At 39.2% G+C, this 23,364-nt stretch overlaps 1 protein-coding gene across 2 annotated transcripts in view; it reads left to right on the top strand.

Moving 5' to 3' along the window:
* NDUFV2 (NADH:ubiquinone oxidoreductase core subunit V2) overlaps positions 1-23,364 on the top strand; it is a 33,535-nt gene that overhangs the window by 5,634 nt on the left and 4,537 nt on the right. For both annotated transcript variants that reach the window (XM_030552775.1, XM_030552774.1), the window contains 4 exons: positions 13,706-13,768; positions 13,845-13,961; positions 16,692-16,860; positions 19,222-19,331. In XM_030552775.1, coding sequence (XP_030408635.1) covers positions 13,706-13,768; positions 13,845-13,961; positions 16,692-16,860; positions 19,222-19,331 — 459 coding nt within the window. The remainder of the gene's footprint in view (positions 1-13,705; positions 13,769-13,844; positions 13,962-16,691; positions 16,861-19,221; positions 19,332-23,364) is intronic.

Below are 23,364 nucleotides of genomic sequence, written 5' to 3'. Positions count from 1 at the left end.
GTGCAACAGCTGCATTTTGTTTATACATAGGCTATTTTGTTATCTTTTTTTTTTCACTTCTATTTAGATGCCAATTTACATTCCTTATTATCAACACAAGATCGAAGGACTTCTCCCACAGTTCTTTCCCACTCGCTTCACACAATCCTCACTTCTACAAGTCTCGCGTTATTAGGGCTACAGCTAGCCTGACTCTTGCTAACAGACTGTCATGCATTGAAATCCCTATCAGTTCTTGCTGTACTTCCACAATAGGTACCATGTTTGCCCTTCTCCAGTCCCCTGGGATCTCACTAGTTCTTTATGCGTTCTCAGAGATAATTGCTAACAGTTCTGATAGCATTTTAACTAGTTCCTTAAGAACCAGGTGCTGCTGATTTGAGTACATCTGACATATCTAAATATTCTTTAACTTGTTCTTTCCTTATTTTGGCTTGTGTTCCTTTCCCTCTTATTGTTAATATTGTGGTAAGTATGTGTTTAGTGAGGACTGAAACAAAATAGGCATTAAACATGTCAGCCTTTTTGAGTTGTCCATTATTAGCTTTCCTCCTCTGATAGAGGATCTACACTTCATGTTTCTCTAGCTTCTAATGTATTTACAGAACCTCCTTTTATTGCCTTTTTTTATCCCTTGCTAGGTGTGACTCATTCTGTGCTTTAGCCTTCTGATTTTGTCCCTGTTAGGCTTGTGCTGTTCTTTTGTAGTGATTCCCTTTTGATTTTTCAAGTCATTAAAGAGCTCCTGATGGAGCTGTATTGCCCTCTTACTAGTGTTTCTGTCTTTCTTTTGCGTCAGGATAGTTTTCGTTTTCTTTTTCTTTTTTTTTTTCCCCTCACAGTACAGTAGAGTTAAAACAGCTTCTCAAATCCCCCTATGATCCTGGCAAAGAGAAGCTAAATATAGGGTGGGTGCTATTAGATGCTGGACATCTACCACCTGCAGTAGTTAAATTTACTACAATCAAATTACAGGAATAACTGCAAATATTGTAGTGCGCAAGTGCCCATATTTAAACTAAACTCATATAGTCAATGTAAATATTTTTGCAATAAAATCTATGCCTTTGTTTAATGGTAAACTGTGATTCCACAATTGTCCTTTTTCCCAGTGCTTGGCATTGAACTGCTCCAAACCTGGGAAGCAAACTTTGAGTTGTAATTTTATTTCTGGCATATTGACTCACAGAACAATGTTAACCCTTTTACTTTCCTTTATATAAAAAAAAAAAAATCTGTCAGTTCGGCAACATCTTCCTGTTGCAATCATATAACCCAGTTAGTTTGGATAGCCACAATTTGTGTTCTGGAAAGTGAAGAAACTGATATGAGTGCCATTTTGAACAGTTGACACACTAGACGTGCTGCCTGATTCTATGCTTGATTTGGTCCACAGTTTGTTACTGAATCTTTTAGGAAACATTAGGTATAGTTTTGTACTTCTTGAGCGGGGTCCACTGGCCAGTAATACAAGTCATTTCAAAGACTGTATCCAATAACAGGGTGATGCTTCCAGTGCCATTGACTTTTGGTGAAACTTCTGTATGCTTACTAATTTAATCTGAATGATGTTGCCTTGCTCTTAGCAAGGATTCTCTCTGGATCATGCCAGGAACCCAAGTATAAGTGCCTTTTCTGGCCTGGTAACTTTGCAGTCTTCAACATTTCCTGTGCTGCATACACTTGTTCTCTTGTGAGAGGGAGACTTTTCTTGTGTAATGGCTGCTGCTGAATTTGAGGGAGCTACATGTGGTGCTTGTACTGCTGGGGAAATGGCAGGTGGCATAGTAGGTGTTAGGGGTGAGATTGGTATAGCTACTACTGGATTTGAGTTACTGTTAGATATCTGTTTGTTGTTTGGACTGAACAGGAAGGGGAGTAATGTTTGGATCTGTAGGGTGTTCTGGTTGCCTGTTAGCCTCTTGCACAGATCCAACTGTCTGAGCTTCAGAGCTTGGGATATAAGAGAAGTTTGATGACTTGCTGGGGGTTGCAGGCAGATAGCTTGTAGAAGATAGTGTGGACTCATTGTTCAAAGGTCCATGGTTCTGTTTGCTGTTGCACTTCTAATATTGTCTCTTCGAGAAATTGCCAGCTCTCCTGAACTACTTCTTACGTTACCTCGCAGTTCTCTGAGCTTGTTTAAAAGCTGCTTTTTAAAAAAGTCCATTGTCCTTATTTTGCTGCTCTCAGTCCTTTCTTTCCTTAGAATTGTGAAATCTATAATTTCATGATCACTTTCAATCAACTTGCTTTCAGCCTTCAGATTCACAACCTGTTCCTCCATGGTAGTAAGAATCAAGTCTAAAATGGCAGTCCCCTTGATTACTTCCTCCTCCTGAAATAAAAAGTTGTCCCTAATATAGTCCAGGACTTATTGGATATTTTGTGTTTTTTCCATGTTACTTTTCCAATAGATGTTTGGGTAGTTTAAAAGTCCCCCATTACTACCAGGTTTTGTGTTTTGGATGTTCGTTTATTCTAGAAATGCCTTGTCTACCTCCTCCTGGTTCGGCGGTGTGTAGTAGGGACAATGTCGTGGTAGGGTCTGTTTTCACCCCCATTTTAATTTTCGTCCAGGCACACTCAATTAGTCTGCCTCTCATTTCCTTCTGGTCTCTAGAACAAGTGTACATATTCTTGATGTATAATGTAATGCCTTCTCTGTTTTTTCCCCTGCCAGTCCTTCCGGAACAAGCTGTACCCTTTTTATATCAATATTCCAATCATGAGATTTATCCCATTTGGTCTCTGTGATGGCAGTTAAGTCATAATCTAGTTTATGGACTAATACATCCAGTTCTTCCTGTTTATTCGTCAGACTCCATGCATTTGTGCATAGATGTCTGAAATGTAGAGCAGATTCCCCCACCATTTTGTATCTTGTTGCTCCTAAGTGCCTATTATAATTTTCTGTTCCCCTCTCTTAATATCTAGCTCTGTGTTGAGATCACCTTTTTTATACCTACCTCTGGGCTTTTGTTACCTGCCTCCTTTGAACCTAGTCTAAAGCCCTCCTCACCAGGCTGGCATGTCAGTAGGCAATATACACATGCAGTGTGTATGTGACGAAGGCTTGCAGAACCGTTTTGAGAAATTAAAAGGGATATAACCAACTTAAAATATACTCCATTTTTTAAAAACTGGCTAAAAGTAGTCTAGGGTTCTATACTCTCTAAGAAGAGTAATCCTGTTGCAAATTTTTATTTTACAGTCAGGTTTTCCATCTTTCACAGTGTCAAGGGAGAGAAACACTTTTTAAAGACCTACACAAATGAGAAACTGGGTGTGACATGAGACTGCTGAGTCCCCTTAAATTCGTCAGCCTGGGCTGTCTCTCACAATGCTGTGCTAGTGACATATAGCAAACCCTACAGGTGCTGTGGTCACTCAGCCATCAACATGTGGAGGGGCACATCCAATTGAGTTGCATGAATGCTCTATACGCCACTCATGAATTATACGCAGAGAGACTCCAGCCACTTTTACCCAGCTCCAGCCTTGCACCCCAGTGATGTACCATCTTGCACTGCTCAAGGCCATCTCTTGAACAGTAAAAGCTCATAAATTAATTTTGCCACTTTGTCAAAGGAAAGTGGACATATACCAGCCTTTGTAATCTAAGCAGATTGCCCAAGCACCTTAGACAAACTCACTGGTAAGTATAAAACTGCAGAAAGCTAGGTTATAAATTAACATTAGGCACGGAAATTAAAGTTGGTTACATAAGAAATAAAAATAGAATCACTGTCTAAATTCTACACTATTGCAGACTAAGCAAGATTTGAATCAAACAGCTTTTCTTGCTGCACTGGATGTTCCAGGCAGTTTATAGTTCTTATTACATAGATTGAATTCCCTTCTCAGCCTTGGACCAATCTCTAGATCAAAGTCTTTGTCTTCCAAATGATCTTCCAGGAGTTGAGATGGGGAAGGAGAGAGGCCAAATGATGATGTCATCTACTTCCATTTATACTTTCTCCCAGGTTCTAGAAAGATCCTTGCTGTGACATGGGGGTTAGGTAGCCCCCATTGTGTACGTGCACTCTCTGAGGAATCTCTGGGAGAGTGGATTCTTCATGATGGGTCATCAACACATGTCTGGCTGATCCTAAATCTGTCTTGTCAGTGTTAGTTGCTCCTTTGTTGCCACTGAAAGGCTTGTTGTGGGCATCTCCCACTTACCACATATTTTAGTAACACACCTAGCAGTACTTCATAACTTCACATACAATTCAACAAGATAGTAATTTTCAGCAGATCAAGACTTTTTAAATGATACCTCACAAGGCATGCATTGTACAAAACATATCATAATCATATCACAGTGATGAATATGGGAGTTCCAGGGTGCTATTTTGAGGTACAGAATGTCACACTGGGTATACAGAGGAAAGAATGGAACTGATTACACAAACAGAAAGGATGTGTCTGGGTAAAGCATGATGCTTCCCCGCCCACACACCTGCATAGCAATACTCAGGAAACTCTGCGCTTGTTCAAGAAGTGTAGCAAGAGGCACTTCCTAGTATGCTCCCTCTAGCACTCAGGCATTATTGCCTCCAGGCACTGATGCTTCAGCGATGAGCCTGCTCTTACTCTCCAGAATTCTGCACCTAGGAAAAGGCATAAATGAGCCCTTATTCATGGATAAAATCAGATAGCTTATTTCCAAGATAGATGTTATATTTCTATTAAATAGAAGAGATAGAGACCGTGAGAGAAACTGATCCTGCACAACTGTGTGACTGGAACTCTACAAGATCTTGGTGAAAATTCCCTCAGACTCTACACAAACTCTTCCTCTTAGTCAGCCAAAACATCATCAACAGGAGCTCGCTAAAGAAGCCAACGAATGGAAATTTTTAGCTTTAACGTGCTGTATAGCTTCTAACGTAACCACTCAGAGCCCTGCAGCATAGAACTGTGCTCAGATTGTGGTAGCAGATACAAGCCTCATTTATTATCCCCCCCCACTTGAGATTCTTCAAGCAGACAGATACACAAGAAATAACAGCTGTAATCCAAAGATGGACGTTTTAGAAATCAAGCTGACTTTTTTGCAAACAGACATTAAGAACATGTTAACAAGGATAACTGAGTCAGAGAAGCGGAACAGGAAAACAAAGAAAGCAAACAGCAGGCTAAAATCCTAAAATAAAACCTAGATTAAAGAACTGAAATTTTAGGAGGAAAACCAAAGATCTAGAAGTAGATCCAGGATGTGTGGCATATGTCTGGGGTGCCTATTAGAAATAACAGAAGATTGCTATGTAAGGAATTCTGTGAGGAAGCTTGCAAGAATAAAAAGTATTCTATTTCTGTAACTCAGAGAGCCCATCATATGCTTGTACAAAGTCCCTTCTTTTCTTCAAGTAATTTTCCTTTGGTATTCTAGTGTGTAACCTTGCTCCCCCCTCCTCCCCCAAATTTACAGTGACCGGGGGGAAACTTACTGTCATTTATAACTTCTTCTCTTATTTTTTCCTGTGTATTTGACATGTAATCTTAAAATCCAAAGATGGAATTTCCCAAATTCAGGAAAATCCTCAGTTACAATAGTGCATGTCCTGACGAGTTGAAAATAGAATTTACAACAAAATATTCTTCCAAGATGTAATGGCAGCCTCTACATTCATGGAATGCCAGGAGTGCAGAAATAACAATTGAACTGTTTAAGAGGACTGCTGAATGTTTTGTCATCCACAGATCAAGTTTGTTGTCTTTATTCTTGCATGCTATTTCCAAAAAATGTTCTTTTCTCTCCTCACCCTCATTTAAGGCCCCAATCCTGCTTCCATTTAAGTCAATAGCAAAATTCCCATTGACTTCAGTAGTGCAGAATCAGACTCCTTATGTAGAGAAATCTAATGAAAGGGGGAGAGACTACCTAAAACAACCCAATTTGTATTCCTCTTTGCTTTTTATACTATTTTTCAATTTGTACAGATGGGTCTAATGTATACTAAATATAAACTACTCTCTAAAAGTAATGTATATTTAGTATATCAGATTACCTTTTCTATAATTCTTATCAGAAAGGGAAATTAATTGTAAACAGATAAGTATATTCCAGTTGGGGCTTACATAATTTGGAATTGAAGTAGGAGCACATACTATCAACATGCAGTTTGAGAATGTTTAGTTTTGTTAATTTTAGCATTTATATATGTAGCACTTTGAATGGGGAAGTAGTCTCCATAATATTTAGCAAATGTAACTTTTCGGTGGATGTGTGTTTAAATAAGGAAACTACAAACTATGCAGGGAGACATTGTAAAATGGCTAAATCAGTTGTGAGTCTGAGTATATGAATGTCGTACTCCCCTGGGGGTGGTTGGTTCTGTTGGCATATTCTGGATATGAATTCATATATGGGAAGAAAAACTCAGTCTTACCTTCTTATATGCCACTACATGCATGCTGCCAGTTCCTGTTTCCTGCATACTGGTGTCCAGATGCCCTCACTTCTAAACTTGCTAGCTGTTATGGGTGGGATTTCAACAGACCGTAAACTCAGATCTTAATCTTCCAAGGTACACTTCAAGGACGTGATCCAAAGCCCAGATGTCAATCGAAAGACAGTCCTGACTTCAGTAGGCTTTGGATCAGGCTCTAATTGAAAAGAAGATCAGAGGGCATTATGTGAAACATAAGTAGGTCTTTCAGATGTGTGGTGAATTACCCTTTTAGTCATTTTCCCTCTCTGAAATCAAATGCATATTTCAACAAAACAAGAAAGAAACCTCTCCTGATACTAGATGAGTTTTCAAAGAGACTATTTAGTATGCAGGAAAAAACAATATAGCACTAACCAAACCATTCATACTGATCTTGTTGGAACAAGAACCTAAGTCTGTCTCCTCACAAACACCAGAAAATGGAAAACTAAGGCTGTAGATTTAATCACAGTTAACTCACGTGATTAACTAAAAAAAAATTAATCAGGATTAAAAAAATTAATTGGGATTAATAGCAGTTTTAATCGCGCTGTTAAACAATAGAATGTCAATTTAAATTTATTAAATATTCTGGAAGCTTTTCTACATTTTCAAATATATTGGTTTCAATTACAACACAGAATACAAACTGTAAAGTGCTCACTTTATATTTTTGATTAAATATTTGTACTATAAAAATGCTAAACAAAAGAAATACACCGCTACCTCAATATAACGCTGCCCGATATAACACAAATTTGGATATAACGCGGTAAAGCAGTACTCCGGGGGGGGGGCGAGGCTGCGCACTCTGGTGGCTCAAAGCAAATTCAGTATAACAAGGTTTCACCTATAACGTGTTAAGATTTTTTTTGGCTCCCAAGGACAGCGTTATATCAAGGTAGAGGTGTAGTATTTTTCAATTCACTTCATACGGTACTGTAGTGCACTGTCTTTATTGTGAAAGTGCAACTTATAAATGTAAATGTTTTATTTTTGAGTTCAGTTATGTAACAAAAAAAAATGTAAAACTTCATAGCCTACAAGTCCACTCAGTCCTACTTCTTGTTCAGCCAATTGCTAAGAGAAACAAGTTTGTTTACATATATGGGAGATAATTAGGGCTCTACCAAATTCACAGTCCATTTTGGTCAATTTCACGATGTTGTAGGGTCCTGACCCAAAAAGGATTTATAGGGGGCACAAGGTTATTGGGGGTGGTGTTGCGGTACTACTACCCTTATTTCTGCGCTGCTGCTGGTGGTGGCGCTGCCTTCAGAGCTGGGCAGCTGTAGAGTGACAGCTGCTGGCTGGGATCCCAGCTCTGAAGGCAGAGCTGTGTCAGGAGCAGTGCAGAAATAAGGCAAGTGACACACAGCTTATTAGCAGAGTGTGTGTGCATCCAGCAGCATGTGTTCAGGTGCCCTCCCCCCTGCTGCTTTGCAGCCAGGTTGCTCCTGCAGCTGCTCCCAGGACCCTCCCGCTCGCTGTGCAGAGTGTGTGTGGGGGGGAGCAGGGAAGGAGGATGCTGATGTCAGGGTGTCCCCCTGCTCCTGTTCCCCATTTCTGCAGAGCAGGGCAGAGTGGACAGCCTGGCTCAGGACTTAGCTGCTGAGGTCTGAAGACTCCGGGCGGTGAGTGTCTTGTTTAAAGAGACAGCGCACTGTCTCTGAGACTTCCCCAAAAGCCAGCTCACACAGCCTCTGTGTCTCTCCCCTTCACCCCGCCGCTGCACAGGTACCCCATCTCCGCAGAGCAGGAGCAGCAGAGACAGGGCTCAGATTTAGGACAGTAGGAGAGCTTTCAGTGAGTGCCTTAAAGAGACAATGCACAGTGTCTCTCAGAAATTTCCCCAGCAGCCAGCATATTTACACTCACTCACTCTCTCTCACACTTGTGGTGGTGTTACTTCTTCTTGGTACTTCCTACAATGCACATATATTTCCTGTAATTTCATTCTTTCAAAGTGTGTTATTTTAGTGTTTTGACTGGTCTGTGCATTTCATAATTTTTATTTCTCTTACACTTAAATTTAATTCTTTGAGTAGTGAGTTCTAAAATGCCTAACTTGTCGTGGATGGAGTAATTATCCGTACTGTAACTTTTAAAATAAATATATATATATATATATATATATATATATATATATATATATATATATTATATCTAGGTTTTTTGTTTCTATTGGTGGTGCACATCTGTACTTACATTTTTTTTTATGTGCACCAAGGTATTCCGCACATGGAATTGAAAACAGAGGGAACGTTGGTGGCAATACCGTGACCGCCCCTGAAATAACCTTGTGACCCCCCTGCAACTCCCTTTTGGGTGAGGACCCCCAATTTGAGAAACGCCAATCTCCCCCGTGAAATATGTATAGTATAGGGTAAAAGCACACAAAATACCAGATTTCACATGAGGAGATCAGATTTCTTGGTCTGTGACGTGTTTTTCAAGGCCGTGAATTTGGTGGGACCCTAGAGATAATGCTGCCCGCTTCTTATTTTCAATGTGACCTGAAAGTAAAAACAGGCATTTGCATGGCACTTTTGTAGCTGGCATGCAAGATATTTACTGCCAGATATGCTAAACATTCGTTTGCAGGTTCATGCTTTGGCCACCATTTCAGAGAATATGCTTCCATGCTGATGATGCTCATTTAAAAAAGAAAAACTGCATTAATTAAATTTGACTGAACTCCTTGGCGGAGAATTGTAGGTTTCCTGCTGTTTTATCCTTATGCTATATATTTCATGTTATAGCCGTCTTGGATGACCTAGCTCATATTGTTTATTTTAAGAACACTTACACTACAGATTTGACAAAATGCAAAGAAGGTACCAATGTGAGATTTCTAAAGATTGTGGACATTGCTCCGCCCATCAAGACTCAAGTTAACAGTTTTACCCTCTAGACCTTTTGCATAGTGCTCAATTTCTCTTTCATACACTTTATCCAGCAATTTGCTTGAGACATCTGCTCTGCTGAGTGGACTGTGTCCTGGTCTTAATGATTGAACCATGTTAATGAAGTGTGGGTTCTCAATCATACGGAAAGGAGATTTTGTTGCATAAACAAAGCAGGCAATTTTTTCATCAATTACCTCTTTTTGTAATCTGTTGGTTCTTATGACAAATTTATCTATAGTTGTTTCTGGATGATGGAGATTTTGTGTATTATTTTTATTGTTTTTTTTTTTTTTGCTACAGTGACATACGTGATGTGACTGAAACACTATTGTTGGCATATAACTCTGAAACTATAGAAAATGATGGTGATCTTGAAGGTGGATAGTCTTGATTTTTTTATCCACCCTGGTGGCTGAAGCATGTTTCAGATTGCTTAGTGGGTGAGGTAATATCTTTTATTGGACCAACTTCTGTTAAGGGGGGAGGGATAGCTCAGTAGTTTGCACATTGGCCTGCTAAACCTAAGGTTGTGAGTTCAATCCTTGAGAGAGTCATGTAGGGAACTTGGGTAAAAATCTGTCTGGGGACTGGTCCTGCCTTGAGCAGGGGGTTTGACTAGAAGACCTCCTGAGGTCCCTTCCAACCCTGATGTTCTATGATAAGAGAGACAAACTTACACACAGCTCTTCAGCTCAGCCTGTTACTGCTTGGACTGATTTTTCAGAGGCCAAAATTCATAATTTAATTCAGATGATTTAAAATAAAGGGTGGCCTGTTTTGCTTAAAAGGCAATTTATTTCTATTTTAAAAATCTTTACAGTTCACACTAAAATGCCCAGAAGACTTTATTTTTAAAAATGCTCATCCTAATGTCTTGAAATGATCCCGCGTGAAGGGGGTTTCCTGTTTAAAAATAGCGAAGTACTTCTTTAGGTATCAGTGTTGCAGTTTATATGTCATCCGAACCCTGTGCCCTTGCTGAGTTCTATTGACTTCAGTGGAGCTCTGCATGGGTACAGGGATCTACCCATGTAGTCAGGAGCAGAATCAGGGCCTTAGTGATAAACCTTCTAAATCCAGAAATTTTCTCTGATTTAGAGCGAAGAAATAAAACATTACAAAAACAGCAAATACCTTCAGATGGGAATTTTTAATTTTATGTCTGAGAGAAACTGAAAATAGGCATAGTACCTTTCTATTTTAATCAGGGCAACTAGGATCAATTTGGACACAAATTTGCAAATGGCATAGTGGTGTAATAAATTATGCTTTTGGATATTAGAATACTTTGTATTGTGTCTGATGTCCATTTTGAGATTAAAGACTAAATGTCGCATTATTAATTTTTGATAACTTTCTAAGAGTGATTTAGGAATTTGCAGGAATACTGTGAATTTTTCTTATTTGAAATGTTTTTGTCAAATCAGATTATTTATTATTATATTGAAACTATGTAGTATAGGCTAATGTGTCTGGATAAGATGCCTTTTAATAAAGGCTGGTAAGATTAAGAGCCAGGATTCATGGATCTGACCTTACTGTTGTCACAGAATCTCTCACTTTGAAAACCTAATTAGTTCCAGTCTTGTGTAAAAAGAAACTATTGTGCAGTTATATATTTTTTCCTTTAACTACTAATACAAATTTTCATAGTTGCTGGCCTAACATTTAATATTAGAGTCCCAACTTCTGACATGTAAGAGTTAAAATTCAAGGTGAGATTTTAAATGCTTGCAAACTTATCTGAAATAGTAGATAGTTTAGTGTTTATAGATATGAGAATCCCTTATTAAAATATCCTGAATTTTCTTCAAAAACAGATTTAATGGGACCATATCTGGGGGTCTCCAGGTAATCTCCATACAAGAATGTTAAAGGAACTGGTACATGAAATTGCAGGCCCAACAGCAAGGGTTTTTAATGTATCTGTGAACTTTGGGTTGTACCCTGTGTTTGGAAAATTGCTAATATAGCATCTATATCAGGGGTAGGCAACCTGATTTTCAGTGGCACTCGCACTGCCTGGGTCCTGGCCACCGGTCCGGGGAGCTCTGCATTTTAATTTAATTTTTAAATGATGCTTCTTAAACATTTTAAAAATCATATTTACATACAACAATAGTTTAGTTATATATTATAGACTTCTAAAAAGAGACCTTCTAAAAATGTTAAAATGTATTATTGGCACGGGAATGCTTAAATTAGAGTGAATAAATGAAGGCTCAGCACACCACTTCTGAAAGGTTGCCGACCCCAGACCTCTATTTAAGAAGGTGGGGGGAGGGGAAGTGGGGAAGTGATCTGGGAAACCACAGGTCCATTGGTTTGACCTCAATTGTATGCAGGGTCTTAAAACAAATTTTGAAAGAGTAGTTATGGACATAGAGGTTAATGGTAATTGGGATAAAATACCAACATGGTTTTATAAAAGGTATATCGTGCCAGACCAACCTGATCTTTCTTTGAGATAACTGATTTTTGTAGACAAAGGAAATGCAGTCTGATCTACCTGTACGGTTCAATGTGGGAAATTATTGGTTAAATTGGAGAAGATGGGAATTAATATGAGAATTGAAAGGTGGGTAAGGAACTGAATAAAGGGGCGACTCTAACTGCTCATGCTGGAATGTGAACTGTCAGATTGGAGGGAGTTTATTAGGGAGTTCCTCAAAGATTGGTTTTGGGACTGATCTTTAATGTTTTCCTTAATGACTTTAGAACAATAAATGGCTGTGTGCTAATAAAATTTGTGCATGATGACAAAGTTGGGAGATATTGCCAATATAGAGAAGGATCAGAGTATCAGACAAGAAAATTTGGACAACCTTGAAAACTGGAGCAATGGAAATGGGATGACATTTAATAGTGCAAAGTGCCCTTGAGGACTAACAAAAAGCATTTTTGTTGTAAGCTGGGAACATATCAGTTGGAAATGACAGAGGAGAAAGACCTGGGTGCATTGGTCAATCACAGGATGACTATGAGCAGCTAATGTGATGTAGCCATGAAAAGGCTAATGCAATCCTCGGATGCATCAGAGAAGAGATTTCCAGTAGAGATAGAGAAGTGTTATTGCCATTATACAAGGCACTGGTGAGACCTCATCTGGAAATGTGTGCAATTCTAGTCTCCCATGTTTAAGAAGGATGAACTCAAACTGGAACAGGTGCAGAGAATGGCTACTAGGATGACCGGAGGAATGGAGAACCTGCCTTACAAATAGAGATTTGAGAAGCTTGGCTAACAGAATGAAAGATGAAGAGAGATATGATTGCGCTCTAGAAGTATATCAGAGGGATAAACACCAGGGAGGGAGAGGAGTTATTTACATTAAGGGCTAATGTTGGCACAAGAACAAATGGCTATCAGTAAATTTAGGCTTGAAATTAGACGAAGGTTTCTAACCATCAGAGGAGTGAAGTTTTGGACCAGCCTTCCAGGGGGAGTAATGGGGACCAAAAAACCTTACTTATTTCAATATTGAGCTTATGGAGGGGATGGTACGATGTGATTGGTTACAATGGCATGTGGTCCATCCATGACTGCTAATAGTAAATATCTGCAACGGCTGGAGATGGGTTGTTAGAGAGGGAAGGTCCTGAGTAACTACAGAGAATTCTTTCCCAGGTGTGTGTCTGGTGGGTCTTATATGCTCAGGATCTCATTGCCATGTTTGGGGTCAGAAAGGAATTTGCTCCCAGGTCAGACTGATAGAGAACAATGGGAGGTTTTTGCCTTCCTCTGCAGCCTGGGGCAGAGGACATTTGCTGTCTTGAAGCAGAGAAAATGGTGGATTCTTGTAACTTGAGGTCTTTAAATCAAGATTTGAGAACTTCAGTAACTCAGCCCGAGGCTAAGGCCTACTGCAGGAGTGGGTGGGTGAGGTTCTGTAACTTGTGATGTTCAGGAGGTCAGACTAGATCAGTGGTTCTTAACCTTTACTGCAGCCTGCACCCCTTTGGTTCTCAAAATATGTTCTTGCACTCCTTATCAAAAATCGTTGAAGTAGTTCCATTCTTTAAACCTAGATATGTTTTTTGTTTTTATATTACAGTAATGGTTAAAAAGTGCATAATGTTAATAAATACATAGGTTTGATTAAACAAAGTAGTTTATACTTATGTGCCTGTGCTTAATTTGTGTGTTCGATGATTTACCTTCTAAAAAAAATCTGGCATGTCATGCACCCCCAGAAAGGGCATCTCGCACCCCCAGGGGGTGCATGCACCCCAGTTGAAGAATCACTGGACTAGATGATCGTGATGGTCCCTTCTGGCTTTAAAGAGTGTGTGTGTGTGTGTGTGTGTGTGTGTAAAATCATATTTTGATATCTTTATTTCCTTTTTTTCCTTGCAGCACAGAGATACTCCTGAAAATAACCCAGATACTCCATTTGATTTCACACCTGAAAACTATAAGGTATGGAGAAAAGGGCATGTTAAGTATCCAAATCTGAATCTTAAATAAGTGTTGTAAACTTTTTTTTTTAAACTAGAGAATAGAAGCAATAGTAAACAACTACCCAGAGGGACATAGATCAGCTGCTGTGATTCCAGTACTAGATCTGGCCCAGAGACAGAATGGATGGTTGCCCATATCAGCGATGAACAAGGTATTTAATCTATTTTTTTAAAAAGCATTACTGTTACTAGTTTTTGAGCTAAATCTTAGCTTTACTAATAGGACAAGAAAATTATAATTTTGATACTAAAATGTTAATTCAAGAATTTAAATTTTGGCACAGGATCATGAGAATCCCAGAAATTCAGTAATTTCCCTGTAGGAGAATCCTGCCTCTGCACATAATGCTTGCTTAATACTAGAAACTCCAAAAGTATCAGCAAAGCAAAACTTAAGTGAACTTTATTCAGACTTGCTATGATCTTTAATGAAGAAGGTTGAAGCAGAGGTGTGGGAGATTCACTGCTGATGGGAAAGGAGAGAGGGACAAAGTACTGGCTAGACTCCTTTTCTTCAGTTAGGAGAGAATCCTGTCTGTGCTTCAGCTGTATGTAATACTTTATCTGGAGTATGTGGGAGAAACAGTGCTCTCGACCAGCATTTCTCAAACGGGGGTCCACGGACCCCTGGAGGTCTGTGAGGGTACTCCAGGGAGTTCACAGGTCCCACTGATCAACTCCTCCACCTCCCTCCCGGTACCTCCTGCATGCCAGGGAACAGCTGTTCAGCGGCATGCAGGAGGCGCTCAGAGGTAAAGTAATGTAACGGAAATGTAGACGTTTTCTTCATAAATAACCCAGAGTTTTGCTGGGAATAATGTAGCTGTTTCAACTCCTGTCTCCTCATGTGCCCCTTCAAGAGATAAAAAACACTTTCCAAAACATCTCTGGGAGAAGAGTCATTTCAGGAAAAAAAAAAAACGAAAAAACCCAGTCCTATGGCTTTGATAGGTGATCACTGTATTGCTTTAGTAGTTTTTACGATCTTCTCAGTCATGTTTGCCAGATGAAGTGACATTAAGCTGGAGGTCCTATAAGTGCATGGAGGTCCTATAAGTCCTTTTCCATTTAGTTGATCATTTGTAGGACCCAGCTTAAAATGAGGTTTGCTGTAATGCGGAGGCTCGGAAACAATATCATTCAGTGATACAGTTATTTGTACTCTGACCAAGTTCTCCAGTGCTTTCAATTTTCATTCCAGCAAATAATTATTTTTGATGTTGTCATGCTGCCTGCAGTGGCTTACGACTGAGAGTGCCATCCTTAGTGCAGACTGTCAGGAAGCAGGGCAGAAACTCCAAACTGGCTGTGCACCACCTATAATTAGATTTCACCAACCTAGTAACAAGTTTGAGCTCCCGAAATCTCAGTCACAGTCTTACCTTAGAATCACAGACTATCCTCTAAGGGAGGGATAGCTCAGTGGTTAGAGCATTGGCCTACTAAACCTAGGGTTGCGAGTTCAATCCTTGAGGGGGCCATTTAGGGATCTGGGACAAAAATCTGTCTGGGGATTGGTCCTGCTTTGAGCAGGGGGTTGGACTAAATGACCTCCTGAGGTCCCTTCCAACCCTGATATTCTATGATTCCTATCTATCTTGCCACCTAAGCAAGCTTGACTTTGTGATAGTTGCTTTACACCAAAAATCACATCAATATTTGGGTTACTCCCAGTCCTAAAGATCAAGCAGTCAATTTGCACCTTAGATCTTACACCAGAGACAATGCTTATAGCCAGTCCTGTAACAAACTAACTAAAGGTTTATTAACTAGGAAAAAGAAATGAGTTATTTACAATGTTAAAGCAGGTACACGTACACACACAAATGAGTTAGATTTTGAAAGATAATAGAAGCTTCTATAGTAAGCAGACAGTCTTTTAGAGCTAACCCAGGCAAAACAGCTGGGACCTCCTTACTTATGCTTAGAAATCCTCTACCCTCAGAGGTAAAGCACCACAGAAATAATAAATTCTCTTTCACAGGCATTTTTATTCCCTTCCCTGGTGTTCAAGCTGTGATGGGATGAAGGCTTGGGCACACCCTTTTCAGGGCTCTGAGGGAAGCAGTCAACAAAATCTTTTGTCCACAATGGCTTGTCTGATGTCTATAGACCTTTTTTGTTTTTGTTTTTGTTTCTTGTTTTTTTTTGGCGGGGGGAGGAGGGGGAAGATGACACTTTCTTCTTCCTGGGTGCAAAGCATTATTTCACACTTGGTGATATTTCTTTCCTGACTGGATTTACAGTTTCAGAACAAACATTTTTAGTTGCAGAACAAATACTTAAGTATTACCTTATCGCATGGGTTACAGATTTTATAAGTGAGGATAACACATGCAGCAATTTACAAATATTTCACGAAATCTAAACACTAAATGCATGTTTACAAGTCTAATACCGTGTTTTAGCAATATTAACAGAAAGGTGTGTCAGACTGGTGTCTTGTTATGCACTGTTCAGTGAGGCTTGGGGCCTGGGCATGAGCTGGCACCTGGTCTGCCAGCATCATAGATTAAATTTTGTTAGTTTGGATTATTTTTAAGTATTTTATTTGGGATATCTGCTGTTGGTACATCTAAGTCAGTGTGTGCCTGGTTACTGCTGATGAGAAGGTTTAATAGCTCAGAAACATGAACTATATACATTTCTGTCTGTCACTTGTCAAAGGTCTGAGACTCATAGTGGTGATCTGTTATGGCTATCTTCAGAACACAAGAATGCAGAAGTAATTTTTGTATTTTTTCATTTGTATACTGCTACAGTGTTGTGAACCAGAATTAATATAATTAGTGCTTTTGAAAATACTGCATTTAGCTGAAATTATTCTAGTAATGCCCTACAAAAATAAAAATTAGAAAAAAAATTTCTTCCCCATACTATAGGTTGCTGAAGTTTTACAGATGCCTCCCATGAGAGTATATGAAGTAGCAACTTTCTATACAATGTATAATCGGAAGCCGGTTGGAAAATATCATATTCAGATCTGCACAACTACACCTTGCATGCTGAGAGACTCTGATGGCATACTGGAGGCCATTCAGAAGAAGCTTGGTATGATGCAAATTGATATTGTGTTTTTTTTCCAGTGTTAAAAAAATTTTTAAGTTCAGATTTTTCTGATGTCTAAAGTTTAAATTGTAACAACACAGTACTCACCGAGAACTAATGCCTTTTCTTGGAGGGGGAAAACTAAAAAGTTATTTGGGGAAAAAACATTTCTAAATATGCTCCATGGGCATCTGTTAAGAATTTTAGCAGAGCCTAAAGAAGCCCCAAGCATTTGTGACCTCTCAGTGCATGTTCTCCCTCCATAGTCTGTTAGGAACAGGAGTTGCCAGGAAAACTGATATGAGAGAGATTGTAAATGTCTTGCTGTAATACCCAGTTCAATTCTCTAAAATAACTGTCTTAACATTAAGGACAAGAAAAAAACTGAAACTGTGTAAAACATTTTTATTCCTCAATTTTAAGGTTTTGCAGTGTTTCCTGCATTCTACAATATTCCAGAAATTCTAAGATATATCATGAAAAGTTGGGGATTTTCTGTAGCAAAGATAAGTACCCCCAAAATGTAAGAGAGAATTCTCTGCAACCAAATTAAAACACAGGAAAAGGAGTGATATCAACACACCATGCTGTGAACTTGTCTAATGGGGACCATTTTAATAGTGTTGCTATTAAGCACAAGTGATTTATTCCCCTCTTAATTGTTTTAAACAAGGAAATTGAATTAAAAAGATCTACAATTTAATATTAAGGTTGCACAGATAAAATAATAAAATCAGGAAATTAGTGAAGTGATTGTCTAAGGTTGTTGTAACTGTTCACATTTGTACATTACACTTCTCAAACACTGCTATGTATATTACTTACTATAAATTACAGTACAAGTGCCAGCAAATAAAGAGCTGCTAAAAAGGATAGACAATGCAGCCAGAAGGGCTCCCCCATCAAACAATCAAAACAGCTAGGAATTGTAAGGTGTCCTGAAGGTAACTCCCACTAAAAACCTTTGCTTGTTAAATCAGGTAAGAAGAGTCAAAGGCTGTCTTGTTGGATGGTCTGTCTCCAGCCACAAGTGGTCATATCTAAGAACTGGCAGCACAAGAATCTCAACCAATCTTTGGTGTCAGTTTTTAAAACATAGGCAGTTTTTAAGATACACAGCTCCCAAATAATGAAAGACTTTATAGGTCAAAACCAATAACTTGAATTTCACCAGGAACCAAGTAGGAAGCCACTGCAATCTCCTAGAGTACATATGACTTCTTCCAGTTGTTTTGCCTTATAATATGTGTGCTTTTGCATATGTACACAAAATGTCATGAATGCTTCTTGTTAAATAATAATAATAACTTTTGACAGGCTTGCTATAATGTCGTTGAATATAGGCTGTATGCTTTTAGGAGTAGTGTAGCTGAATTTAACATAATGAAAACAGTCTGCATAGCAATTATCCTGGTATAGAATATAATCTTTTTAATACTTAGTAATTTTGGATCATTATTATTTAAAAAATTAGTTCCTTAAATATTGACTGAAAATATACCTGGCTGACATAATTCTGTGGATCTGACATTAAGATGACATTCTTTTTGTAACCTGCTATCAAAATGGAATTTGTTTGGATAAAATATGGCATGCACTGCTCTTTGTAGTCCCCTGGGAGCCACCTGAAAAAGTATTTCATGAAGCTGTTCCAGAGAGTATAGTTTGAAATGAAATACATTTCACTGCTACAGCTAGCCTTACAGAAATTGACCATATTTACAAAATCGTGATTTCTCTTGTTTTTTCCCAGCTGCTATTCATCTAATTTTGTTTGCGTAGTTTCATTGTAATAATTCTTAACGCATTGATGATTTATGCCCAGTACTGATCCTCTTTAAATCAATGACAATATTCTAATTGACCTAGCACTGGTCATGCATATCAGTAGCACTACTTATGGTATTAAAGTTAAGCTCATACACAACTCTTAGCAGGATTGGGGCCTTTAATGCCTGAATATGCAAGGTTCTGACCACCATGCTGCTGTAATATATAATCCCTTTTAAAGTAACTTCTCCTATTGCATTGCTTCCTAAAAATAGAACAGTAGTTCTACAATTAATCAATAATACCTACAATTTGTTTACAAAATGTGTTTGTGAAATAGGAAGCAGGTCTGTAAATCAGGTTTTAAAATGTATCCGAGGGGTTTCAGTCTGTGAAGCTTTTTTTACTTAATGGGAAGCATCTTGGAGCTGTTAAGTGTTGACATTAGGAAAATAGTCTAAATCATGTAAAAATGTGGTACAAATGTTTTACAACATGAAGTGAAATAACAGTAATAGATTAGCTGTGAAATATTTAAGGTTTTGCGTTAAATGTATTAATCACCGCTTAACCTAATATTCCTTATTACTGTAGGTATACAAGTTGGGGAAACGACACCTGATAAACTTTTCACACTGGTAGAAGTTGAATGTTTAGGCGCTTGTGTAAATGCACCGATGGTACAAATAAATGATAATTATTATGTAAGTATTTAATTCTGTTTGAAAGGTACAATGTTTTGTTTAACTGGTATGTTAATTATTACACTAAATGATTGTCATTGTTTTAGATTATGAAATTCTAGTAGTTCAATATAAGTTATTAATTGACCTATTAATTTGATAATTTATATTGCTACACTGTGGGTGGCTTGTCCCAAAATGATATTGGAAAAGGACTTCCCTAGGCATAATTATCAATGTAAAGAGAAGACGCTCTCATTTTGTGGGAGAGGGACAGTTCATGAGCTGGAAAATCTTCTAGTGACACGAAATCCTTTACATGAAAATACACATCAGCGCACTGTAATATAGGTAAAGTTCCTGAGACCAGTGGAATTTTTTTTTATGTTCGCATATTTTCGTAAAAAGATCATGAAGAAAGAGAACTGAAATACATTCTGGGGTATCCAGGCGTTAGAATGAGGACACTTTTATAGACACCTTTTAGCTGAAGGAGGATTTGGTTCTCTGGGATTATTATTAATAAAATCCCTCTATCAAATCCTTTTTCAGTCTTTGAAGTTCTTTCACTCTGAGTGATATTCTCCTCTGATTGTTTGTTTCCTTTAACTGATAGCATTTTTTTTTAAATGTAAACATATTCTGGAGTGGTAGCAGCCTTAGCAAATTCAGTTTCTATTATAAAAGAGATTTTCCTTGATTATTTTGTGAGCCCTCTCCTTTACCCCTTCCCTTCCTCCCTCTCAGAATAATATTTTCAACATCATTATCAACATGATTTCTGTGAACATGGTATACGTCTTTCTAGCCAATTTTAAGTAAATCAGACACAGGTTTGTAAGTTATGTGACATTAAAAATATCAAGAGTCCAAGAAGTCTTGGGTTGGTTTTTTAATTTTTGTTACTAGAAAGCATAAAAATGGAAAAAAGAAGAGAGGGGGAACATACCATTGGATTAATCTAGTCCTAGTGAACAAGGTCAGAGTTTAGGTGTTTGAACTGTAATGTAAAGTTATAAATATTTTAAACAAGAATTTCAGAATAGCAATTTGGCTTAAAACGGTATCAAGTGACTGCTGGAGATGTGAGTTTTTATTTATTTTAAAATATCTCTAAGCCTTTTTCTTGCATAGGTGGGCCACAGTGGAAACTGATCGTTAGGGAAGTGGAGAACAGAAAAGTTTTCTACCAAAACTGAAGTTTAGAGAAACCACTTGTAAAATAAGAAAACTAAAAAAAACTCCCCAAAAAACCAAAAACCCTCCCCCGCCTCCTCCCCACGAAAATCTGTATATATTTAAAAAATTGACACTTAGTCCTAGTTTGAGAAAGCAACTGGAAGGCATTTATAATTAAGTCAAGATTCAGTGCACTTCAAATTTCTGTACTTTACAGTCAAATTTTAAGTTAATGTTGAAATAAGAATATTAGATTACTTATGGGTTTAGCTAGAAGCTTACCAGTTTGCTGATGACTTTGCAGAGTTCACCAGGCGGTTAGTTCAGATACTGTGCCGCAGTGTACCCACCAGCACACACTCCTACACAGATATGATGTGCAAGAGTAGGGTACTGCTGGGCACCATGTTAGCGATGCGCTTTCCAAACAGATATGCTGATGAGACTAAGGCATGATAGGGTGATGCATTTTTCCCAGATAAAAGAAACACAGAAAAGCTTCCAAAGACACTCAAGCCATCACAGTGACTTTGATCACTTGGTACAGTGACAGGGGACCAGGTATTTGAGACTCTGACGTGGCTCTAGGTGCTTGGAACCCTGGTCTAAGAATGTCTGTGGGATAGGAGCTGTGCAGCTGTAGATCAGTGTAACCCAGTATGCTTTCCATAGCTTGCTGTGCAAAAAGACTTGAAGAGTCCTAGGCCTGGTCCAGTGTGCATTATATGTGATGAAGGGAGCTAATCACTCATTTCAAGTTCTTAAGAAGTCTGTGGCCTAATCTAGTATGCTTTCTAAGGGCTGGTCTACACTACGGGGGGAAATCGATCTTAGATACGCAACTTCAGCTACGTGAATAACGTAGCTGAAGTCGAATATCTAAGATCGGATCACTCACCCGTCCTCACCACGCGGAATCGATGTCCGCGGTTCCCCCTGTCGATTCTGCAACTCCGTTGGGGTTGGAGGAGTTCCGGAATCGATATAAGCGCGCTCAGGGATCGATATATCGCGTCTAAATGAGACACGATATATCGATCCCCGAGCAATCGATTTTAACCCGCCGATACGGCGGGTAGTCTAGACGTAGCCTAAGACAATTGTGGAAGAATTCATAGAAAAGTACTAGACCATACCCTTATGCGCTTTACTATAGGACAGAAGAAGCTAAGCTCCAAGCCTTAAATGGCATTCTCCATGTCTATCTCAATTGAGTCATATTACAGCTATTTCCCACTATCTCGAAAAATTCCTAGACAAAAGTCTTCATTAAATTGGGATTAAGGGTGAAAATACGTATCAGTGATTCAATTGCTTGAAAAGTTTTTCGGGAATATTGGTGATATCAAACACCAAACATTAATAAAACTAGGCCATTCCAAGTTAAGGTTACAAAAAACATCCAAGCCTCTTTAACTCTGCCCTGTACTGATGGAAGCCTTCAATCTTCCCTTCTTTATTTTTGAATCAAACCCTTTTTTCATAGGGGCTTTGTGCAGTTTGTGGTCTGACTGCAGAAATCTTAAAGAAATCCCTGTATTTGTACAGTTTATGGTTTGAATATCAAAAATATGCAACATAGCATTGTTTTTAGTATCAGATGAGTAATTCTGAAGCCAGTTGTAAGTGTATACTGTAGTTTGTCACCGCACTAACATTGTGCACTCTCCACACCAGTAAATTGAATAATTCCTGCCTGTATACAAGAGGCAGTGATGTTCCACTCCCCACCCTCCTTGTTTTTGTCTGGAAGGAGGGGAGGGAGAAGAGGGCAGCAGAAAGGAATATTAAGTCATGGGTTTGTGTTACAGACTATGCTTATTAGAGGAAGCCATTGGTACAAACCACACAAATGGTTGCCCATGTTATGATCAGGTTGCCTCCCTTCTTCCTTGAGTCTGGTCTCTGAAATGGCTGGACATCTCTCTTGGAGAAGTCTGCTTCCACAAACTCTTCTGTGAGTTTGACTGCTGCCTTCAGACTCAAATGCATGTGTTTTTGACGCAGCTCTGGAGACATTTTTCCAATATTATGGCTGCTGCTATTTTCCTCCACACCTTGAATATCTGGGCTTAGCCCAGTCAGTTAGCCTTTCTGCAAAAGTTAAGTGCCATACTCCATAAGACCACCTAGTGGCATAAAATCTGTATTTTTCTGCCAAAAGGCCTACCCTATCTAGGATGACTGCCTTTACCACATCATAGTTGTGGGTCTGCTCCTTGCACAGGGCCATATAGGCTGCCTAGGCTTCCCCTGATATATAGGATGCCACCCAGAAGACCTATGATCCCTTATCCCATCTCAGAAGTCACTAAAAATGTGTGAGGGTCATCCACTGGGCCCATTTTGCCCAGGGTAACCCCCAGGAACTACTGCTGTTCAGTCACAGGATTCACCAGGTTCTGTGTTGCAGGCTATTCAGCAGCTCAGCCTGCTATGCAGCGAGGGACTGCTTTTCCATTTGGTGGGATTGCTGGAATGAGCGCATGGTCTCGGTTCTCCTTTAGTTGCTCTGCCAACCATTGCAGACTCTCCTCCATTGCCCTGATGCTGAATCCTCGCACTGGCTCCCCGTCTGATCCTCTGCCACCATGGATGGGGGAATCACAAACTCTGATAAGCGCCCACATGTAACAGGGCATACTCTGCTCCTGCCTTCTAATACCACAGAAACCATTCCAACTTCACTGGTTGTGTATTCACACCATGCAGTTTGTTCCCTTCACCCAGGACGGCCGGGGGGCGGGGGGTAGGGGGCAAGTGGGGTAATAGGCCCCAGGCTCTGCAGGGGCCCCCACGAGCATGGCTGAGCCTCCCTTCTCCTCTCCCGGAGCCTCAGCCTATCCAGCAGTGTCCCGGACAGCTGCAGCATGGC

The sequence above is a fragment of the Gopherus evgoodei genome, chromosome 2 (assembly GCF_007399415.2).
Source record: "Gopherus evgoodei ecotype Sinaloan lineage chromosome 2, rGopEvg1_v1.p, whole genome shotgun sequence".
Classification (NCBI taxonomy): Eukaryota; Metazoa; Chordata; order Testudines; family Testudinidae; genus Gopherus; species Gopherus evgoodei.
Note: the sequence above shows the minus strand (reverse complement) of the source record. Positions and strands in the feature narration are given on the sequence as shown.